Source organism: Nanorana parkeri, unplaced genomic scaffold, assembly GCF_000935625.1.
Source record: "Nanorana parkeri isolate BGI_ZX_2015 unplaced genomic scaffold, ASM93562v1 scaffold929, whole genome shotgun sequence".
Taxonomy (NCBI): domain Eukaryota; kingdom Metazoa; phylum Chordata; class Amphibia; order Anura; family Dicroglossidae; genus Nanorana; species Nanorana parkeri.
In genome coordinates, this window is record NW_017307197.1 from 662,319 (window position 1) to 682,195 (window position 19,877).

General features: G+C 43.1%; 1 protein-coding gene across 1 annotated transcript in view; it reads left to right on the forward strand.

The window, feature by feature from the left end:
* The window catches only part of NMT2 (N-myristoyltransferase 2), a 49,341-nt gene that overhangs the window by 20,819 nt on the left and 8,645 nt on the right, over positions 1 to 19,877 (forward strand). The window contains exons 3-8 of the mRNA XM_018566261.1: positions 4,182 to 4,326; positions 7,535 to 7,653; positions 10,213 to 10,304; positions 11,410 to 11,526; positions 15,063 to 15,233; positions 18,424 to 18,532. Of these exons, the coding sequence (XP_018421763.1) occupies positions 4,182 to 4,326; positions 7,535 to 7,653; positions 10,213 to 10,304; positions 11,410 to 11,526; positions 15,063 to 15,233; positions 18,424 to 18,532 (753 nt within the window). The remainder of the gene's footprint in view (positions 1 to 4,181; positions 4,327 to 7,534; positions 7,654 to 10,212; positions 10,305 to 11,409; positions 11,527 to 15,062; positions 15,234 to 18,423; positions 18,533 to 19,877) is intronic.

The window sequence follows — 19,877 nt, forward strand, 5'->3', positions numbered from 1 at the left end:
CACTGAGTTGTTTTTGCGTATCACAAAATATCTTTCTTACTTGGAGCTCTTTAATAACACAAAAACATTAGGCAATTCTTTGCAGGGAGGACTTTTTACAAGTTCTCTAATCCCTTGGTTCTCAACTGGTGGGTCGTGTCGCCTCGTTCAGTGGGTCACCGCTTGCCTTCCCCTTTTCTAGGTGAGAGGCTCCTCTGCCTCCCCCTAGCGCAACACTGTCAGTACTCACGCCAGGCAGCCATTCAAAATATGCTGCCGAGTGTCAGCTTGAGGTGCGGTGGGATGGGGCTATGGCAGCGAGGGAGTTGCATTCATGCATTGCTTACAGCTCCCTCACAAGTCCTGTACCGGACTTACGTCACATTCTGGCTCCTGGCAGTTCTACAGGGTGTGCAAGGGAGCTGTACCAGCAAGGCACGTATGGCTGAAGCTCCATAGGGAGCTCCTTAGGGAGACTGGGTGGATCTTAAAAAAAGAAAATATGTTTTTGAGGGCCCGTTCACACTAGTACAGTGCGTTAATCGCACAGTCCCTTGCGATTAATGCACTGTACCACGCAAAATTGGACCTACATTGAATTCTGGTGTGGGAGGTGTGTTGCATTGCCATTCCTTTGAATGGCACCCCAAATGGACCTCCCACCCACAATTCAATCAACCGGAACGCATGGTACCGCAATGCCGTGCGTTGAAGTGCGGTGCCACTTGGGTCATGACTTAATGACCAGGGACAAATGTGGGTTACACAGGTTGAGGACCACTGCTCTAATCTATTCTAATCTAATATATTGAAGTCAATGCAATTCTTAGAGTTTGGTGGAGAGCTTGGTGCTTCTTTTTGGCTGACCTCAGCATCCTTTTTGGTCCTGTTACATAGGAAATAAATAGATTGTACAAACACGATTTTATCTTCTAAGCTCCTGAAGTGCCAGAATCAAACATAAGAGTTTCTGGTCCCTTTTCTAGGCAGTCATTCCATGATGCGGAACATGTTTTCTCCAGTGAAAGCCAGAAAAGTGTTGTGTACATTTGCTGTGAATTATTTATTTTCAGCTGTTGCTAGCAGCTGCTTTACACAGGGTCACCAGGGACAAGTAAAGTAAACATTGCGTTTGTAAAGCGAACATGCGTCTATTCTTATCAGACAGCCATGTGTATGATCTATAGACCGGACCCCCTTCTTTCCTGTCCAGCTAGGCAATATATTGAATGAAACCTTAGGTGTGGCTTATTGCATGCATGAAACACATCGTTTTATTTTTAGATCTGAATCTTAGAAGACGACGATATTCTTCTATCTCCATGTGAGGTCTTTTGGGCTTGTCCACAGCAAGTGCATTGAGCTGCATTGCCTGGGTACATGGAAAACATTTGTGTGTGTGTTCTGTACCTTTGACCTCATAAATGTCACATGTTATAGGACATTCTTCCTAAGACCTATAAATGGACATTTTAAATGAGGACAACTGGTTTGCAAGAGGTGTGTAAGAGACCATCTACGTCAAACTAGAGCACTCATCCCTGAACAGGGGTGGGGTCCTTCAACACATCTGTCTTCCACATATAATGCAGTTTCAACATCTCTACCCCAGTCATTTGACGACAGTTGACATGTACCATGTAAATTGGGGAATTAACACCTATACGGACTTCCTGACCCCAAGGATGTGGTAATGTAACTAGCACAGGGTGGGTCCAAAACATCCACATCTCCCATTCTGTTCTTGGACATTCTGCATCTGCCGATTCAGTGGTGATTGAAGTTAGGGATGCACCGATACCGGTATTTTGGTATCGAGTACAAGTACCGATATTTTTTATTCGGTACTCGCTGATATCGAATACCGATACCGGAAGTCCCATTCAGGGAGCCAGCTAGCATGTAATGACTGGCCACCTGGCTTCTTGATTAGCTGGGAAGCCGGGCGGCGTGTAAAGACTCGCCACCCAGCTTCCCAATTTGCAGGGAAGCTGTGCCTCATGCTTCTCGACACTAGGTGACGAGAAAGAATGGAGCCAGCTTTCTGGACAATCAGGAAGCTGGCTCCATTGTAATGATGCGGCGCCCGGCTTCCTGATTGGCAGGAAGCTGGCTCCATGCTCCCTCGTCTTGAGGTGACGAGGGAGCATGAAGCCGGCTTCCCGGCCAATCAGAAAGCCGGGCGCTGCGTCATTACGCATCGCCCAGCTTGCTGATCAATCAGGAAGCCGGGCAGTGAGACATTACACGCCGCCCGGCTTCCTGATTGGCAGGAAGCTGGCTCCATGCTCCCTCGTCACTTTAACAATGGGGTTTGGGCTGGATGTGCATGGTAACATGTGCCAGAGTTCTAGGAAGTAAAGGGAGATGGATTCATCTGCCCATAGTAAAAATGGCCACTGTGAGAAGAATGGGGAGGAAAAGAAAAACTAGGTATGCAAAGAATACAAAGCCGGCAATTATCTAGAAGTATCTGTTTGTAGATTATCATTACTAAACATTTCTAAAGGCGCCTTTCAAGGATATGGGGAAAGTACCTGTTTAAGTACTCTTATTTGCAAAGCATGCCGGACTCGTAAATGAAAAGAAGCCTCTGATTGGATACCGGTGGGAACAGACAATTTCTTTCAGCATATGTAAGGTATTCCAGATACACGCACAGAAATAGTGGCAGTGAACAGCGATCTGTAGAAATGCCTGGTGGTCAAGGCCTTTCCAATGTCACGCTTGAGTCCCTCGAGTCTGGTGAATGGAGAGGGTGAAGCGATTAGGTAATTTTCACGCTGACTCCGGCCTTTGTACTGTTGAGTGAAGGACAAACTAGTGTGAAGCTGGTCTCCCGGGGGGTTATCTGTCTATTCTAATGAAAAATGTTCTCCATACAAGAGGCATTTTAGTAGTCTATGGGTCCTTTGAAGGGGACCTGTCACTAAGAAAAGAACACGTTCTCCCCTGCTCTATATCCACCGAAGTTCCAAACCAGGTGTGTACAGCTCACAAGAATGATTGGATGTAGCCAGTGTATATCACGCTCAGAATGCTTCCTTTATGTGTATCGAAAGTGGTGAGGTATTAGAACCTCACTCGGGTTTTAATTGCTACCTTTGTCCCCGGTAGGTAGTTGGTCTGTTTCTGTCAGATGACCACCATCAGTGGAAATGAAAGTTAGAAAAAAGGAGGCTATTCCAGGGTGGACACCTGTTCTGGAAATAACTGTCCAAGGGGGCATTTCCTTCCCTTCCTCTCACTTCCTGTTGTGTCTACAGGAAAGGAAGTAAAGGGAAATTACCCCAATGGGACACAGATGGCACTTGAAAACCCAAAAGGGGTTTTAATAATTCCTTAGGCCTCATTCACACCAGACACAGTGCGTTCCGGCCGGAGTGCACTGCATCGCATTGCGGCCGGCTCACTATGTTGTGGGGCAGGAGGGGGCGTGGCGGTCCATTGAACTGAATGGTATTTTGTTTGGACCGGACTGCAGGCATAATGTGTCTTGCATTCCCTTGCGGCCGGAAGACGTGGCTACGGTGCCATTCAGTTCAATGGACCGCCACGTCCCCTCCTTCCCCACAACATACTGAGCCGGCCACGATGCAGTGTGTTCTGGCCAAAATCGGCCCGGAAGGCACTGTGTCTGGTGTGACTGAGGCCTTACTCTATCCAAAAGAAAACTCCAAAAAACTAAACGTTTTGCATGCACTGAAGGTCAGCCAACTGCAGTCAACTTTCCTATCTAAACCCAAAATACTGCATCTTTTCAGTGGTTACCAGAACTAGGATGACGACACTCACCCTTCTGTATCAGGATGACAGAAACAAGATAGGACTCCCCCCATTTTGTCCAGAACATGAAGGGTTTTAGTAGCTATCAGCTCACAATATATAACACACTGCTTTTAATGATATGTTTAACAGACCAAAATGGACCAAATACAAGTTCGTTAGGATTTACATACACTTTCATCATGTAACACTTTGTAAAAGTACCTCAACAAAAATGACTCCCTGAGAAGGACACTGTAGGAAATTGACGCACTGCCTTTAATTTGACTTCAGGCGCAGAGGACCTGTCACCAGCGTAGTTCTATTTGTACAGATGCGTCCATGTTTTCTAATCTGTGATGTGTTTACAGCTCCAGATTCAGTAGACGGCTTGTCTGGTTTCCATGTCATGTAGAAAACGCTTTTTATCTTCGCAGAATCACGCCATTCCAATGCAGAAACTGCAGGACATCCAGAGAGCTATGGAGCTTCTGTCCGCCTGCCAGGGACCCGCAAAGAACCTCGACGAGGCAAGCAAACGTAAATACCAGTTTTGGGATACACAGCCTGTACCGAAACTTAGTAAGTAGGCTCCAGGAAAGGTCATCTCCGTGATGTGTGTTTGTGCATAATATTAATGATTTATGTTTAGGGGTGTACTTACAGTAATCCAAGAAATGTTCAACTTTGGACAGATGTGGGGGGAGCAGGAGGTATTCGAGCCACTGCATGAAGGTTTCTAAATGGGAAGAGTTGCAGGTTGTGGGTGTCAGATATTAATGTGTACATACAGCGTTAATCTGCATTGAAATGCAGTTCACAGTTGCATCCTATTGCCTACCAATGTAACCTCATTATAGAGGCAAAGGGAAGTTTGTGTGCACCTGGCAGTGATAATCGAAATAGATGGAGAGCCAGCGCATGGGAATTGCAAGCCATTGTCATAGCTGCCCTGACAGGGTGGGGTGGGGGGTTGAAAAGCTCAGTAGACTTTTTTCATGTCTGGCATCTGAATTAGTTCTCAGTAGCAACACCTTGGCCGTCTGCAATATGATAATTAGAAACTTCTAAAACCTAACTGACCAGCACACCTGTACTAGTTTGTTGGACATCACATTCCAAAACCATGAGCTTAATGTGGAGTAGCCACCCCCTTTGTGGCTCTGATGGCCGTCAGTCTTCTGGGAAGCTATTTTACCAGATTGTGTGTCCATTTAGTCAAAAGGATGTTTGTGAGTAGTGATGGGCTCAGGCGTGTTCGCAGCTCCACGTGCCGAGCCCACCAGGAAGCTGACAGCGCGCAGGTACTGAGACATTATGCCGGTCCGCAGCTGCAGAGATCGGGAAATGTCTCTGTGCCTGTGATTGGCACTGTCAGCTTCCTGGCGGGCTCGGCACGTGGAGCTGCGAACACGCCCGAGCCTATCACTATTTGTGAGGTCAGGTACGGATATCAGATGAGAAGACCTGGCTTGCAATCAACATTCATTTCATCCCAAAGGTGTTCAGAAGGGTGGAGCTCAGGGCTGTGTGCAGGACACTCAAGTCCTCCATATAAAACTCATCAGACCGAGTCTTTATGGATCTTGCTTTGTTTTTGAACTCAATTATTCAAAGGGGTGTCCTTGTACTTTTGGAAATATAGTGTATCTGGTTTCTTGGATACAGACAACAAGCCTATATGTTTACTTTCTGAGCTAGTAGGCCCAATTGATTATTGGGTAGTAGTGTCATTCTCAAGCTCCTTACTCCCTTTTCATCGCCATGTGATGTGCAGCAAAAAGATGCTTTTCTTGACGGCCTTTGTGCCAAAATCAGATGCTCTCCGGCTTCTTTGAAATTGAAGGAAAATCGTTTCTGTTTTTGTCTCTGTAGTTTTTTCCCCTGTCCTCTGGGACATCATGAGCGCAAATTGCATGCTAATAGGGTATGTGGTAACCTTACATGAGGGCAAGGTCATTGAGAAGGTCACACACAGCACATGAAAGGAGTGTTCCTGTCTTATAATCTGTAATATACTAGACCTCACTGAAGTACTATTTCCTGCTTTATTTCTCTATTTTATTACTGTTACTACAGATATTTATTTTTATAACGTTCAAATGTGTTTAACAGACTGTTATAATCCTGGAAAAAAGGCAACCAACAGATTCCCACTGAAAGCTAAAATGCCATATTTGTCAATTATTATACAGGATTTATATAGCGCCAACAGTTTGCGCAGCGCGACACACACACACGCCAAAAGTATTGTGACGCCTGTCTTTACAAGCACTTTAATGGCATCCCAGTCTTAGTCCGTAGGGTTCAATATTGAGTTGGCCCACCCTTTGCAGCTATAACAGCTTCAACTCTTCTGGGAAGGCGTCCACAGGGTTTAGGAGTGTGTCTATGGGAATGTTTCACCATTCTTCCAGATGCGCAGTTGACCGTGGAATATTTAGTAGCAAGGAAATGTCAGGGATGGACTTATTGCACAGGTGGCAACCTATCGCATTACCACGCTTGAATTCACTGAGCTGAGAGCGACCCATTCTTTCACAAATGTTTGTAGAAGCGTCTGCATGCCGAGGGGCTTGATTTTATACACCTGGGGCCAAGGAGGTGACGAACACCTGAATCCAATGATTTGGAGGGGTGTCCCAATACTTTTAACAATATAGTATGTATGTATGTATGTATGTATGTATGTATGTATGTATGTATTGTGGCAGCAGGCTGATAAAAAGGTCTGGGTCTAGCCAGGATGGCAGAGATGTATATACCAGGTTCAGGTGTTATACAAAAGGTTGGCCTCTATGTTTTTTCCGACTCACCGACTTCAGGTAGGTCCTTAAACAAAATATCCACTGGCCACACAGAAGAGGTAGCTGTGTGATGATGAATTGTTTAAGAAAGTGATAGGGATACATTAGGGTGCATTTTGGGTTTGGAAACTGTCTGGTCTGGAGATGATCTGGATGAGCTGTGAATAGGCCCTGAGGCAGGATAGGCTTCCCTGAAGAGATGAGTCTTTAGGGATCGCCTAAAGGAGTGGGAGATAGACGGACAGATTGGGAGTAGTAGGGAGTTCCAAAGGATGGGAGAGACTCTAGAGAAGTCCTGGAGGCGAGCATGGGGGGAGTTGATGAGGGAGCTGGAAAGTAGGAGGTCTTTGGGAGGAGCGCGGAGAGAACGGTTAGGGTGATACTTTGGGATGAGGTTGGAGATATAGCCGGGGGCAGAGTTGTGGATGGCTTTGTAAGTGGGTGTTAGTTAATATTTTTAATTGTATCCTTGTGGGTGATTGGAAGCCAGTGGAGGGATTGGCAGAGGGGGGTGGAGAATGGAAGCCAGTGCAGAGATTGGCAGAGGGGGGTTGCAGGCACTGAGCGGTTGGTTAGGTGGATGAGTCTAGCGGCAGCATTCATGATAGATTGAAGATTGGATATGAAAAGGGATGAATAGTATGTTTTCACCTATTTAGATTGGCTAATCCTTCCTTTTAGAAATCATGTGACCAGCACTGGAGGGAACCTGGCACGGCAGTTTTTCCAGAAAAGTATCTCAATCCTCTGATTTCTCGTTATGCATCCCATGAAGACTAAAACACATACTATGTTACCATTGGATTACTGATCCACCTAGGGAGGCAGGGAAAATGTGGCTCCTGTGATAATGTGAATGTGATAATGTGATCCTGTGATAATGGATTCAAAGGCTGCCAGTTGTCCTTTTTATTTCTGCACATTGGTGATCTGATTTACTTTACACCATAAAAATGTCTCTTTTATTTCTCTTCCATTTTTAGGTGAAATTATAAGCAGTCACGGTTCTATTGAGCCTGACAAGGACAACATTCGTCAAGAGCCATACTCCCTGCCTCAGGGTTTTATGTGGGACACTCTGGATCTCAGTAATGCAGAGGTGGTAAGTCATCCAACATTCGATTACTTGTCACCTATGAACTGTGTTAAGACATTTCCTGATCTGCCAACACAGTGGGTAAGATGGTAAAACATGAAGTCTGTGCCGAGTGCTAAATATACAGTCCTCATACATTAAAGTGACACTAAACTCAGAAGTTAAATCTTAAGAATACATTCAAGTTCCTTAACTATTCACAAAAATGTATCTCATCTGTGTATCACTCGGCTGTAGATCCTCAAATCATCTCTGAATTGGTGCTGACACTGTCCTTCCTTCTGGAGGGGGGCTACTTTTGTTCCCCATGGTCCCTGTGTGTGTTGTGAAGTAGTCACCGCTCCAAGCTCACTCCTGTGATGAACAACAATCTCAAGTTTGGTTTACTAGTTTGTATTGAGATTGTAGTCCATCACGGGAGTGAGCTTGGAGTGGTGACTACTTTACAACACGCACAGGGACCATGGGGAACAAAAGTAGCCACCCTCCAGAAGGAAGGACAGTGCCCCGCACAAATTCAGAGATGATTTGAGGATCTACAGCCGAGTGATATACAAATAAGATACATTTTTAATAATAGTTATGGTACCTAAATGTATTTTTAAGATTTAACTGCTGAGTTTATCACTTTTAATGTTCACTGTATTTGAAAATGTGTTCAGCTGCTGTTGTGATTCACACCTCCCTAGCACCCAGCATGGGTAGCAAGATCATCCAGCTACTTCCTGGTTCAGCTTTGATGCTTCCTTATTCACCTTCCTTTATCCTTCCTGCTGATTTATTTTCCAGGCTGGGGGTGAGAGGTGATGCAGGAAGCTACATCAGCAAACCAGTATGTGTGTAAACTGTCCACTGTGCATTGTGATGGAAGTGTGTAATTTACAAGCATGGTTGTACGGAATTCTAAATCCACTCGCATGTACAACAGTAAACATATAGTTAATAAAACTGTTTTTTGCTACCTGTGCAGATGCACTTTAATTACTTTATATTACATTGTTCCACTTTGCAAGAATCAGCTTACAGCGTATGTAAAGGCAAAAAGAAAAAAACGAATGTAGCACACCTGCAATACATGCACATTCCCCATGTTTATTCCTATACAGACCCTGCAAGTGCAGAACAATACCTGATCTGCCAGAAATGTACCCACCTCTTAAGAGTATTAAACTCTCAAAGTATTTTCAGTAATTAATCCAGATCAAACAAATATACATAGCCCAGCAAAGTATTTCTTTACATTTCTGCCGCAGCACTTAGTCATCATTAGGGTTGCACAGATACCAAGTACAGTACTCGGTACAAGTACAGATACTTTTGAGCTCCAAGACTAGACTAGAGAAAAATTCAAAAGTTAGGAGGCAGCTGTCATGCACCGATACCAGTTTTCCAAGTACTGATACTTGCCCAAGTACTAACAGATACAAGTACTGATACATTTTTGTTTATTGTCATGTGACAGTTTTTCTAAAACAATACAGACTAATGATTTCAGGACAGTGGTGGAGCACCAGAGCCAGGTCCCAGCTGCAACCTTGGTAACCCATGAAAATGCCAAGTATCTGCACTGGTACTCGTAAAGTATCTGTGCATCCATAGTCATCATGTTTCGGAACAGCTCCAGTTCTCTCAGCTCGGCTTCCCTGAACTTCCTGTTCAGTACGAGCTCACAAGAGACAGTGCAGTCTGCAGGCATGGAGGAAGGGGAACAGGGGAGTAGATTGCCCTGCTGTACGTGTGGAGAAACACATAGCTTACTAGAACACACAAAGATTACTCCATAGGAATCTTGCAAAGGAAAGGAGTCACCCTAAAAAAAGGATATCAGGACCAGTGTTCAGGGGACCAGCTTATTCTGCAAGAAACTAAAACTTTTAAACATTAAGGAGCAGCATCCATTGTAAGGGATCTAATCAGCATTTGAAATAGCTTGAAAATATTTTGACTTTAATATCACTTTAAACCCTGTTTTTTTGTGAACTGAGGGGTGTCAACCCTGCTAAGTGTCTTTTTGTTAACTATTCAGCCTATCCAACTCTCAGATCTCTACAGCATAAAAGCGAATAATTTTGTAGGGCAAGATAACTAGGGCTGCAGCTAACAATTATTTTCATAATCGATTAGTTGCCCGATTATTTTTTCGATTAGTTGCATTTAAAAAATCTCTCTCCCCCAACTATTCTCATAATCGATTAGTTGGTTGCAGCCCTAATAATAACTAGGAGGGCTCTTTTAAATAAAACAGGAAGTGAGCAGACTGCACAGGACAAGTGTGGAATATATATGAAACAGACCAAGAGGAAGCAAGTAACAGAAGGATTTGTTAGGATTGCCATACAATTTAAAGCTGAACTCTGGAAATTAAATGTAAAAAAATGTTAACGATTGTTTTGATGTAAATAACGGACTTTTTATACAACGTTAGGATCTGATATGCTGAGTTTATGTGAATTTATATTCATTTGGTACAGAGCTGCATTCATTTGTGCTTTTCAGTCTGTCTGAAATGCAGCTTTAAACCTGTCACCTTGTATTGTCTCTTCTTTTGGTGTTTCCGTTCTTTAGCTAAAAGAACTGTACACGTTGCTGAATGAGAATTATGTGGAAGATGATGATAACATGTTCAGATTTGATTATTCGCCAGAGTTCTTACAGTGGTGAGTAGGAAAAGCTTCATTCCTTGGGATTTCTTCTTTTTAGCGTGTAGTAACAAAGGAAGAAAGATTCTAAACCCTTCACTGCTTTGTTGAAAAAAAATGTTGAAATTTTGCTCTAAAGTGAATAATGCACATCACCGTATTTACATATACGAAGAAGCAGTAAAACTTAGAAACAAGCCCTCAGTCACCTGTGTAGCTATAAGCACTGTGGAGAAATTCATTTTCAGGGTTTACAGACCTACAAAAGTTTTAGCTTTTTTTTTATATCACTTTCTGTTGCAACAGAATCCTGTCAGCTCTCCACACAGCACTGAGGACCAACTTCAAAGCATTTGTTGTGATCTTTGAGGATGTAGTACTTCACAGTAGAAGCAGCTAGACAGGTGAATGAGGGCTCTTTGTTGGGCTCTTTTGCTGCTTGTTAACAATATGTAAATAGGGATGTTCAGATCCCAATACCGTACTCGGTACAATACAGATAGTTTTCCAGCTCCAAGACTAGACTAGAGAAAAGTGTACGGTATTGGGATCTGAACATCCCTATTTAAATATTTACATATTGTTAACAAGCAGCAAAAGAGCCCAACAAAGAGCCCTCATTCACCTGTCTAGCTGCTTCTACTGTGAAGTACTACATCCTTACAAAATGACAGCGGCCTCCTAACTTTTGAATTTTTCTCTAGTCTAGTCTTGGAGCTCGAAAAGTATCTGTACTTGTACCGAGTATAGTACTCGGTATCGGTGCATCCCTAACTACAATCCCTATTGCAAGGAAACCTATTAGGCATCTAGGGGAACAAGAGTTTCATAAGCAAGCAAGTTTGCCATAAATGTGACTGGATTTATGCTCACCCACATATGCATCAGACTTTTTCTGTATGAGAGAGACACCAATAATCTTTGAAGTGTTTGGGAATTCCTCTTCTACTTTACAAAAAGATGATCAAAAGAGGTTCCCAGACTTCCAGCTTACTGACAAATTAGTAGTTTAGTTGTGACCTCTGTATGTATTTCAAAGCTTCACTTTTGATTTTTACTGGACTGTAGTTTGTAATTCATATACAATTATATGTTTATATTCTTATAATTTCCTCTTTTAAAGGGCACTTCGTCCTCCTGGATGGTTATCCCAATGGCACTGTGGGGTCAGAGTATCTTCCAACAAAAAATTAGTGGGCTTTATAAGCGCCGTTCCTGCTACTATCCGTATTTATGACACGTAAGTAAAGCAATTTAAAATGATCCATTTGAAGTGACCAGATTTACGTCTGAACCTTTCTTTTCTTATCCCATACACTGTGTCTTATCCCATACACATACATTTCTTATCCCATACTACCCAAAAAGCTAATAAAACTAAAAAGATTCTGGTAATTTACCAAGTCATCCTACCTTTCCATCGGAAATGTCAAAGGTTGGGCTTGACCGTTTCTTCTTAGAATCTTTAAATATGACATCAAAGAAATTATCTAAATTCAGCCAAGTGCAGTATAATTCTTTTTTTCCCCAAATATGCAAAACAGTTTTGGTGACAAATCTAACAACCGCAATAATTATCAGCGCATAAATCTTATAGCAGCCCTGGGAAGAGGAAAGACGTTATGGGAAATGTGCATCCCCAGAATCTGGGGCATGGTCTTTTCCTATTGGCGGTACATGTAACATGCTTGCTAAATGAAGGGCACCATCTAGTGTTTGAACAGGACAAGAACAGTATCCACATAAAAGAGAAAACTACACTATATTGCCAAAAGAATTGGGACGCGGCCTTTACACGCACATGAACTTTAATAGCATCCCAGTCTTAGTCCGTAGGGTTCATTATTGAGTTGGCCCGCCCTTTACAGCTAGAACAGCTTCAACTCTTCTGGGAAGGCGTCAGGTACTGATGTTGTCAGGTGGTGGGGGTCCTCTCCGCACACCTTACAGCAGTCCTGGCCAAAATAAACGTTGGTGCTCGCAATGACTATCACGGACAAATTGTTCCCACAAAGTTGGGAGCATGGAATTGTCCAAAATGTCTTGGTATGCTGATGCCTTAAGAGTTCCCTTCACTGGAACTAAGGGGCCAAGCCCAACCCCTGAAAAACAAGCTCGCACCATAATCCCCCTGCACCAAACTTTACACTTGGCACAATGCAGTCAGGCAAGTACCGTTCTCCTGGCAACCACCAAACCCAGACATGTCCATCAGATTGCCAGACAGAGAAGCGTGATTGGTCACTCTAGAGAACACGTCTCCACTTCTCTAGAGTCCAGTGGCGGCGTGCTTTACACCATGGCATCCGACGCTTTGCATTGCACTTGGTGATGTAAGGCTTGGATGTAGCTGCTCGACCATAGAAACCTATTCCATGAAGCTCTCTACGCACTGTTGTTGTGCCAATCTGAAGGCCACACGAAGTTTGGAGGTCTGTAGCCATTGACTCTGCAGACAGTTGGCGACTTCTGTGCACTGTGTGCTTCAGCATGCGCTGACCCCGCTCTGTCATTTTACGTGGCCTACCACTTCATGGCTGAGTTGCTGTTGTTCCCAGTTGCTTCCACTTTGTTATAATACCAGTAACAGGTGACCGTGGAATATTCAGTAGCGAGGCAATTTAATGGAACACCTGAATCCAATGATTTAGAGTGGTGTCCCAATACTTTTGGCAATATGGTATATGTTTGTAAGGCTTAGTGCATTACACAGGAATTCTCATTTTCTAGTGACTGGTTGAGCCAGCAAAATCTGTATGTGTTCACAGCATTACTGAGAGGGAAAAATAAACCGGATTATAAGGGCTAAAGTATTTACACTTTGTAGCTAACAGTTTGTAAAAATCTGACCATTAGACCCTTATAAGTTTGTTGAAATTTTCTAAAACTATGTGTTTCATATAAAGTTGGCCCCTCTTTACACCTATACAGGCCTCCACTCCTCTGGGAAGGCTTTCCACAAGATGTTGGAGTATTTCTGTAGGAACTTGTGCCCATATAGCTGAAAGAGCATTTGGGGGATCTGATGTTGGACAAGAAGACCTGATTAGCAATCAGAATTCCAATTCATAGGCATTGAGAAGAGTTGATGTCTGGGCTCTATGCAGGTCACTCAAGGTCCACCACAAAAAAACAATCCGTTAAACCATGTCTTTATGGAGCTGGCTTTGTATGCAGGGACAGTCATGCTTAAACAGAAAAGTACCTTCCTGAAACTGATGCCACAGTGTTGGAAGTGCATATTTGTTTAAAATGTCTTTGTATGCTGATGTTGGTAGGTAGAGATTGCATGGCTGCTTGTTTGATTTTGTGCACCTGGTTTTGCAATTGGAAGTCCTACAAGCGCATATAAATGTGATGGTAGAATGGCCACCAAACAAAGCTTACCAAACACAAAACCTAGTCACATGGTCATGTGATCTTTGATGTAGAGATCAGAGTTTGTATTGGCTGATTCTCCCCTTCGACTAGAAATTAGGGATGCACTCATACCGTTTTTTTGGTATTGAGTACAAGTACCGATAATTTTTTTCCAGCACTCGTCGACACCGAAAACAGATACCGCAAGTCGAATTAAGGAAGCCAGGATTAGCTGGGAACTTGTCTCCATGGTCCCTCGCCACCAGGTGACAAGGAAGCGTGGAGCCGGCTTTTTGGCCATTCAGGAAGCCAGGGAGTGGGTAATGACCCGTTGGCCTGCTTCCTGATTGGCCAGTTTCCCGACTGATCAGGCGCCGATACAGAGTATTTGGGCGTGTACTCTAACTCGCTCAAATGTTCCGAATGCTTATCCCAATACTGGATCAGCCAGGACGCCTGGCGGCGAGTCATTACGAGTACTCGCCCAAATACTCTGCATCGGCACCGATAATAGTATCGGTGCATCCCTATCAGAAATTATGCAGCCAAATGCCTAGACTTTGTGAGTAGCACTGGAGGGAGTGTACAAGAGAATTAAGTACTTTAGTGCTGTGTTACTTTTTACTTGCATCCCAGCAAGACTAGTTCCATAGCTTTGTGTTAAAGTGCAACTCTGAGCAGAGAGGTTTTTGTTATTTCTTGTGTGTAAAAACAACAGTTGCTGCTAATGAGGTTTATGACACCTCTTGATTATTAATTCAGACAGGCTCATTGTTTATCTGCAAAGGAACCTATATTAAAGCGGAACTCTAAGCAGAGAGGTTTTTGTCATTTCTAGCATGTAAAAAAAAAAATGACCTTCACCGAGGTTCATGGCACATCTGCTTGGCCACTCTGTAGTGTAAAAGCCATACTTTCATTCATCCGGGATAGTGCAGCTATTGCTGTACGCCCAGCACACTGTGGCTGTTATACATGGAAGCAATAATGACATTTATCTTCCCCCCTCTCCCCTTGCCCAATCACAGAATGCCTTGTATTCTGTAAACGGATCACATAATACAAGGTGTTCTGTGAATGGACATGGGCAGAAGAAGGCCAATAGGCTAACTTTCACTTCTCTGTATCAGAGCCACAGTTGGCGGGAAGTACAATGATGTCTGTTCTATCCGGCATAGATGAAAGTATAAATTGACACTAGAGAGCGTCAAACTGGATGTGCCGTAAACTTCATTTAAAGGTAACTTTTTTTGTTTTTGCTTGCTTTTTAAAGCAAGAAATTACAAAAACCTCTGTTCCTGGAGTTCCACTTTAATGTTTAAATATAGGTTCCTTTACAGCTAAACAAAGTGCTTGTCTGAGTTAATAATGTTCACACTTCTTAATATATTGTCTTTTTCTGTTGACTTGTCCCAGTGTAAAGAAGATGGTAGAGGTTAATTTCCTTTGTGTCCATAAGAAGCTGCGATCGAAGCGTGTTGCTCCTGTCCTCATCCGAGAGATCACCCGGAGAGTCAATCTAGAAGGAATCTTCCAAGCTGTGTACACAGCGGGGGTCGTTTTACCAAAGCCCGTGTCTACATGCAGGTGTGAGACTGGTATAGAACTGAATCTATTCTTTATACTGTGACTGATATTGGCTTGTAAAGTGGAGTGGGATAAACTTAAAGCCCAATTGCTGCATTGCTTATGTCCTCCCTGGTGGTGTACCACATGCCCTCACCACTCCGAGGTCCAGCACTGTTCCTCTACTGGATTGAAATGGTACTAAGTGTTGTAAATGTATGTATTTAAATGCAATATACATTTGCAAGACCATGTTGTATATGTACTAAGTGTAGAGGGTGTCCCTGACCCACACCCTGCACCCACAGTAGAGTGTTGTAGAGTACAGCACTGACATCATCACATCAGCGCCATTTTCTGCATCATTGAGGACATTCCAGCACCAGAGAAGAAGGCCGTGTGTCTCATGTGACTGGTCAGAAGTCTTGTTAAAATAAAACAAAAAAACGTATGAGCAAGAAACAAAAAAAATCAAAAGGTACATGTGGGGTCAGACTGAGGGGGAAAGCTGCAATTATGCTTTAAAGTGAACCTGTCATTCTCTTAACTTCAAAAGCCCTCCTTCAAATCAGGTGCCTGCTATTAGAATGCCTGCACAATGCTCCCCTCAGATCACCCCCACCAACCACTGAGGCACTTTCAAAAAAATAGTAGTATAATTTGGGTGCGAGGCATAGCCCTAAACTTGGAGAGCCCTGAGGCCCTAAGCACACAGTTTTAATTTCATTTTTAACGGTCACTTTGCCTATTCAGTGCACAGTGATAGTATCTGTGTAAAACCCGCTCCTCCAAGCCACTGATACTCACCTCTTTAATGATCCCCTGCTGCACCTTCCTCTGTCGCATCCACCACTAAGATATTTGGTGACATGGGACAGTGCTAAGACCAGCAATTAGCCAGTGAGCCTGAGGACTGCATCATGGAAGGGGGCCACATGCTCCCACATTCCCAGAAACAATGTGTGTTTTACACTGTCTGCAACAAGGGAGCAGAAAAGCAGCAGAGTTGGAAAGAGTAAGGGTTGCAAAGTGACAATGGGGAGGGGGAATTTATCAAAACTGGAGCAGTTGCCTATGGCAACCAATCAGCTTCTCTTTTTTTATTTTTTTCAGTTAAGCTCTGAAAATGAAAGAGAGAAGCTGATTGGTCGCCATGCACAGCTGCTCCAGGTTTTGTCACAATGACTGCGGTATTAGGACCTTAAAGTTAAACTTCTATTAGAAGGAATTCATAAGGGGGCTTTATGGTTAGTAAGCAGAAGGGTGAGGCTGCTTGAAATGTCTGCAGTCATTATAATAGGGGAATTATAATTATTATAAAAATCAATTGTGAGGAAATAAGAAGCCGCTTATTAGATGTCGGGCTGGCTGTGTGTCGGCGGGGTGTTGAAGTCACTAGACATAAGTGTATAATCTTCTGGGATCAGCTACTTATAAAGTGCAGTGTCCCCTGTCTTCTCTCCTCCTAGGTACGGCTTTGTTTTATAAATGAGCTTCACAAATAAACAGCGGGCCTTGGCTTAGTGCAGAAATTCTGTGTCCTGAAGAGGGGAAATCAGGTTTGCCTGTGACTAGGATTCTAAAAGCACTTTTCACACAAGAGGAAAACTTGGTATGCATGAGCCACCCTGCGATACAGAGAATGTTCTTCAACACCGGCCCTATTCAGAAGGAGCTGGAATCGGAGCACAGATTGTGTTGTCTGCCTCCTCTCCCCCAGTGTTTAAAGGAGACGCCTATTCTCTTGTAGACCTAATGGTGCCAGGAAAGGAAAGTGAATTTGTAAACAGTAAAACAAGTATTTTTTGGTGTTGCAAAGAGCTGAGGGAGGATTTGGGATAAATGCCCTTAGGCAGCCCGACTTAGTGTTTTTCTGTGGGAGAGGGGAAGAGAGAGACACCACCCATTAACCTGCACCAGGCCTGGTAGATCCCAAAGATCACAGCTTGACTTATAAGCAACAACATGGCAGATACTTTCTTTAAAGCATATGTAAGGGGGAAAAAAACATTTGCAATACATCTTTGCAATACATGGACATTTCTCCATTTTTTCCCCCCTTTTATTGACATCGCAAGTACCTTAAAACGTCTCTTAATCTGCCAGAAATGCACACAGCTCTTAAAGTGACACTAAACGCGGGAGTTAAATCTCAATACAAATGAGTAAACTAAACATGGGATTGTAGTCCATCACGAGAGCGAGCCTGGAGCGGTGACTACTTTACAACACACACAGTGAGCATGGGGAACAAAAGTAGCCACCCTCCAGAAGGAAGGACAGTGTCAGCACCAATCCAGAGATGATTTGAGGATCTACAGCCGAGTGATACACAGATAAGATACATTTTTGTTAATAGTTAAGGTACTTGAATGCATTTCTAAAATGTAACTCTTGAGTTTAGTGTCACTTCAAGTCCTGTTGCAGGATGACAACACCCAGCTATTTTTGTGGACTGAGTGGTGTCAGGCCTGCTTAGTTTTCTTTTACTAGACTATAATCCATACCACTGCCTTTATCTCCAAAGCATAGGCACTCATTTTATTGTAAGATAGGAGCTAGCAGGACTATATAGACTCTTTGAAATAACTCAGGAAGCTTGCACAAGAAACAACACTCTGACACAATCTGAATTTCTGATAACATCTTCAGTTTTTTACACTTAAAACCGATATAAAATTTGTTTTCAATGGTATGTTTAACAGATGAAATGGAAGCAAATTAGAAAACCTAATTGCTAGGGGTTAAATACAACTTAAAGTTTAAAATAAACGCTCTGTACATTGTTATATCTACTGCGGAATGACTACTACTGTAAGGTGGTCCTATTGGCCGTGTGATCTCAGCTGAAGAGGCATAGAGGGCTGATGTTCAGGCACTGAACGCTGAGCCTTCCCTCTGGCTGAGGTCATATGATCAATGCTTCAGCATTTGATGGCGGGGCAGACTTTGGAGATACCCTGAAACAGCATTTTTCCTCAGGTATGGTAGGTATGGGGGGGGGGGAGTGTGTCAGAATGGTGTTTTGGAAACAGGATGGCTTTAACCCAGATTTGGGCAACCTATAGCTCTCCAGTTGTTGAGGAGTTACAGGTACTAGCATGCTGGGATTTGTGGCTCCTCAGAAGGGGGAGAGCTTGGGGCTAGCTTAGCCTCACTGTCTTGAGACTGAGACGGTGAACACCAATAACAAAATGTTCTCTTTTATCAGGTACTGGCACCGCTCTCTAAACCCTAGAAAGCTGGTAGAAGTGAAGTTTTCTCACCTAAGTAGGAATATGACGTTACAAAGGACTATGAAGCTGTACAGACTTCCCGATGTAAGAATCACTATGCTGCAGTCTATGCATGGCTCTATTGTCATCACATGGCTCAGTACTGCATATTGGATCATATCTGTATTTCTGCTAGCACTTTACTGACCACTGTCTTTCTGATGTTACTGTATGTCGTATGTTACAGTTATTTTACCATGCTTGGGAAAGCCATTTTGTGGGATAACCATTCTTGGTCAAAAAAAAATGCAGACTTTAGCAGTTTGAAGAGGAAGTCAACTAAAACAGAAGAAGCCATATTTTTGGCCCCCAGGAGATTTTTTCCATGATGGGCAAGTTTGCACATTATGTCATACTACTAACCTAGTAAGGCAATCCCTTCCAATGCTGCAATATTAACACTCCCCTTCATGGCCGATGGTTCTATCCTCACTTGGTCTTTTTGTCTTCTTCGAGTTCAAAGACTTCATCCATCTTGATTTTCTTGGTCAGGAAGGCCTAACTTCTGTGTACATGGGTTACTTCATCCCAGCACAGAACTGTGCAGAGACTGTACACTGAGCCGCTCATGCGTAAGAATGCGAACAGGCAGGGAGGAGCATTTATGACAAAATGTCTGTGAAGGTTCTCATTCATCCGGGTCGTGGTGTATCTGTAAAAAATAAGTCAAGGCAACTGGACTTGCTGTATTTTTCTTGGAGATGTTTCACTGGTCATCCAACCAGCTTTCTCAATTCTGAATGACTTGTACAACAATTCTCTGGGAAACTCCCAGAGAATTGTTGTATAAGTCATTCTGAATTAAGAAAGCTGGTTGGATGACCAGTGAAACGTCTCCAAGAAAAATACAGCAAGTCCAGTTGCCTTGACTTATTGTTTACACATATTTATGACAAAAGTGACATACAGAGCCTCTTCTGTCATAAAAAGCCTACCTGTCAGCGTTTTTGTAAAAACAAAATAGGTTTACTTTTGCTTCAAAGGTTTATTTAAATGAGCTTTGTGTCTACTAGCTGGTGGGTGTTGATGTCAAAGATTGTTCCTTTTGAAGATTCAGAAGTACATCTAGTGCTGTATTCAAGATTGCCACCCACAGCTTCCATAGAGGGAACTTGTGTGAGCAAGCGGATACAGAGCATTGACACTCATAACCACCAGTCAGATGCTAAGCGTTGTTTTCTGGCTGACATACTGACATCTTTGAGTCATTGATCTTGTTTTCCTAGCGGTTTAGCCCTAAATACCTGCCTGCTGATGTCAAATTAGTTAGATTGCAGGAGGACTTACGTTTATTGGTACATCATCATTACAAATCATTGTATGCTCATAATAGGCATCAACGGTGTTAAAAGTAATGATATGTAGTTAAAAGAAGTCTATTTTTGTTCTG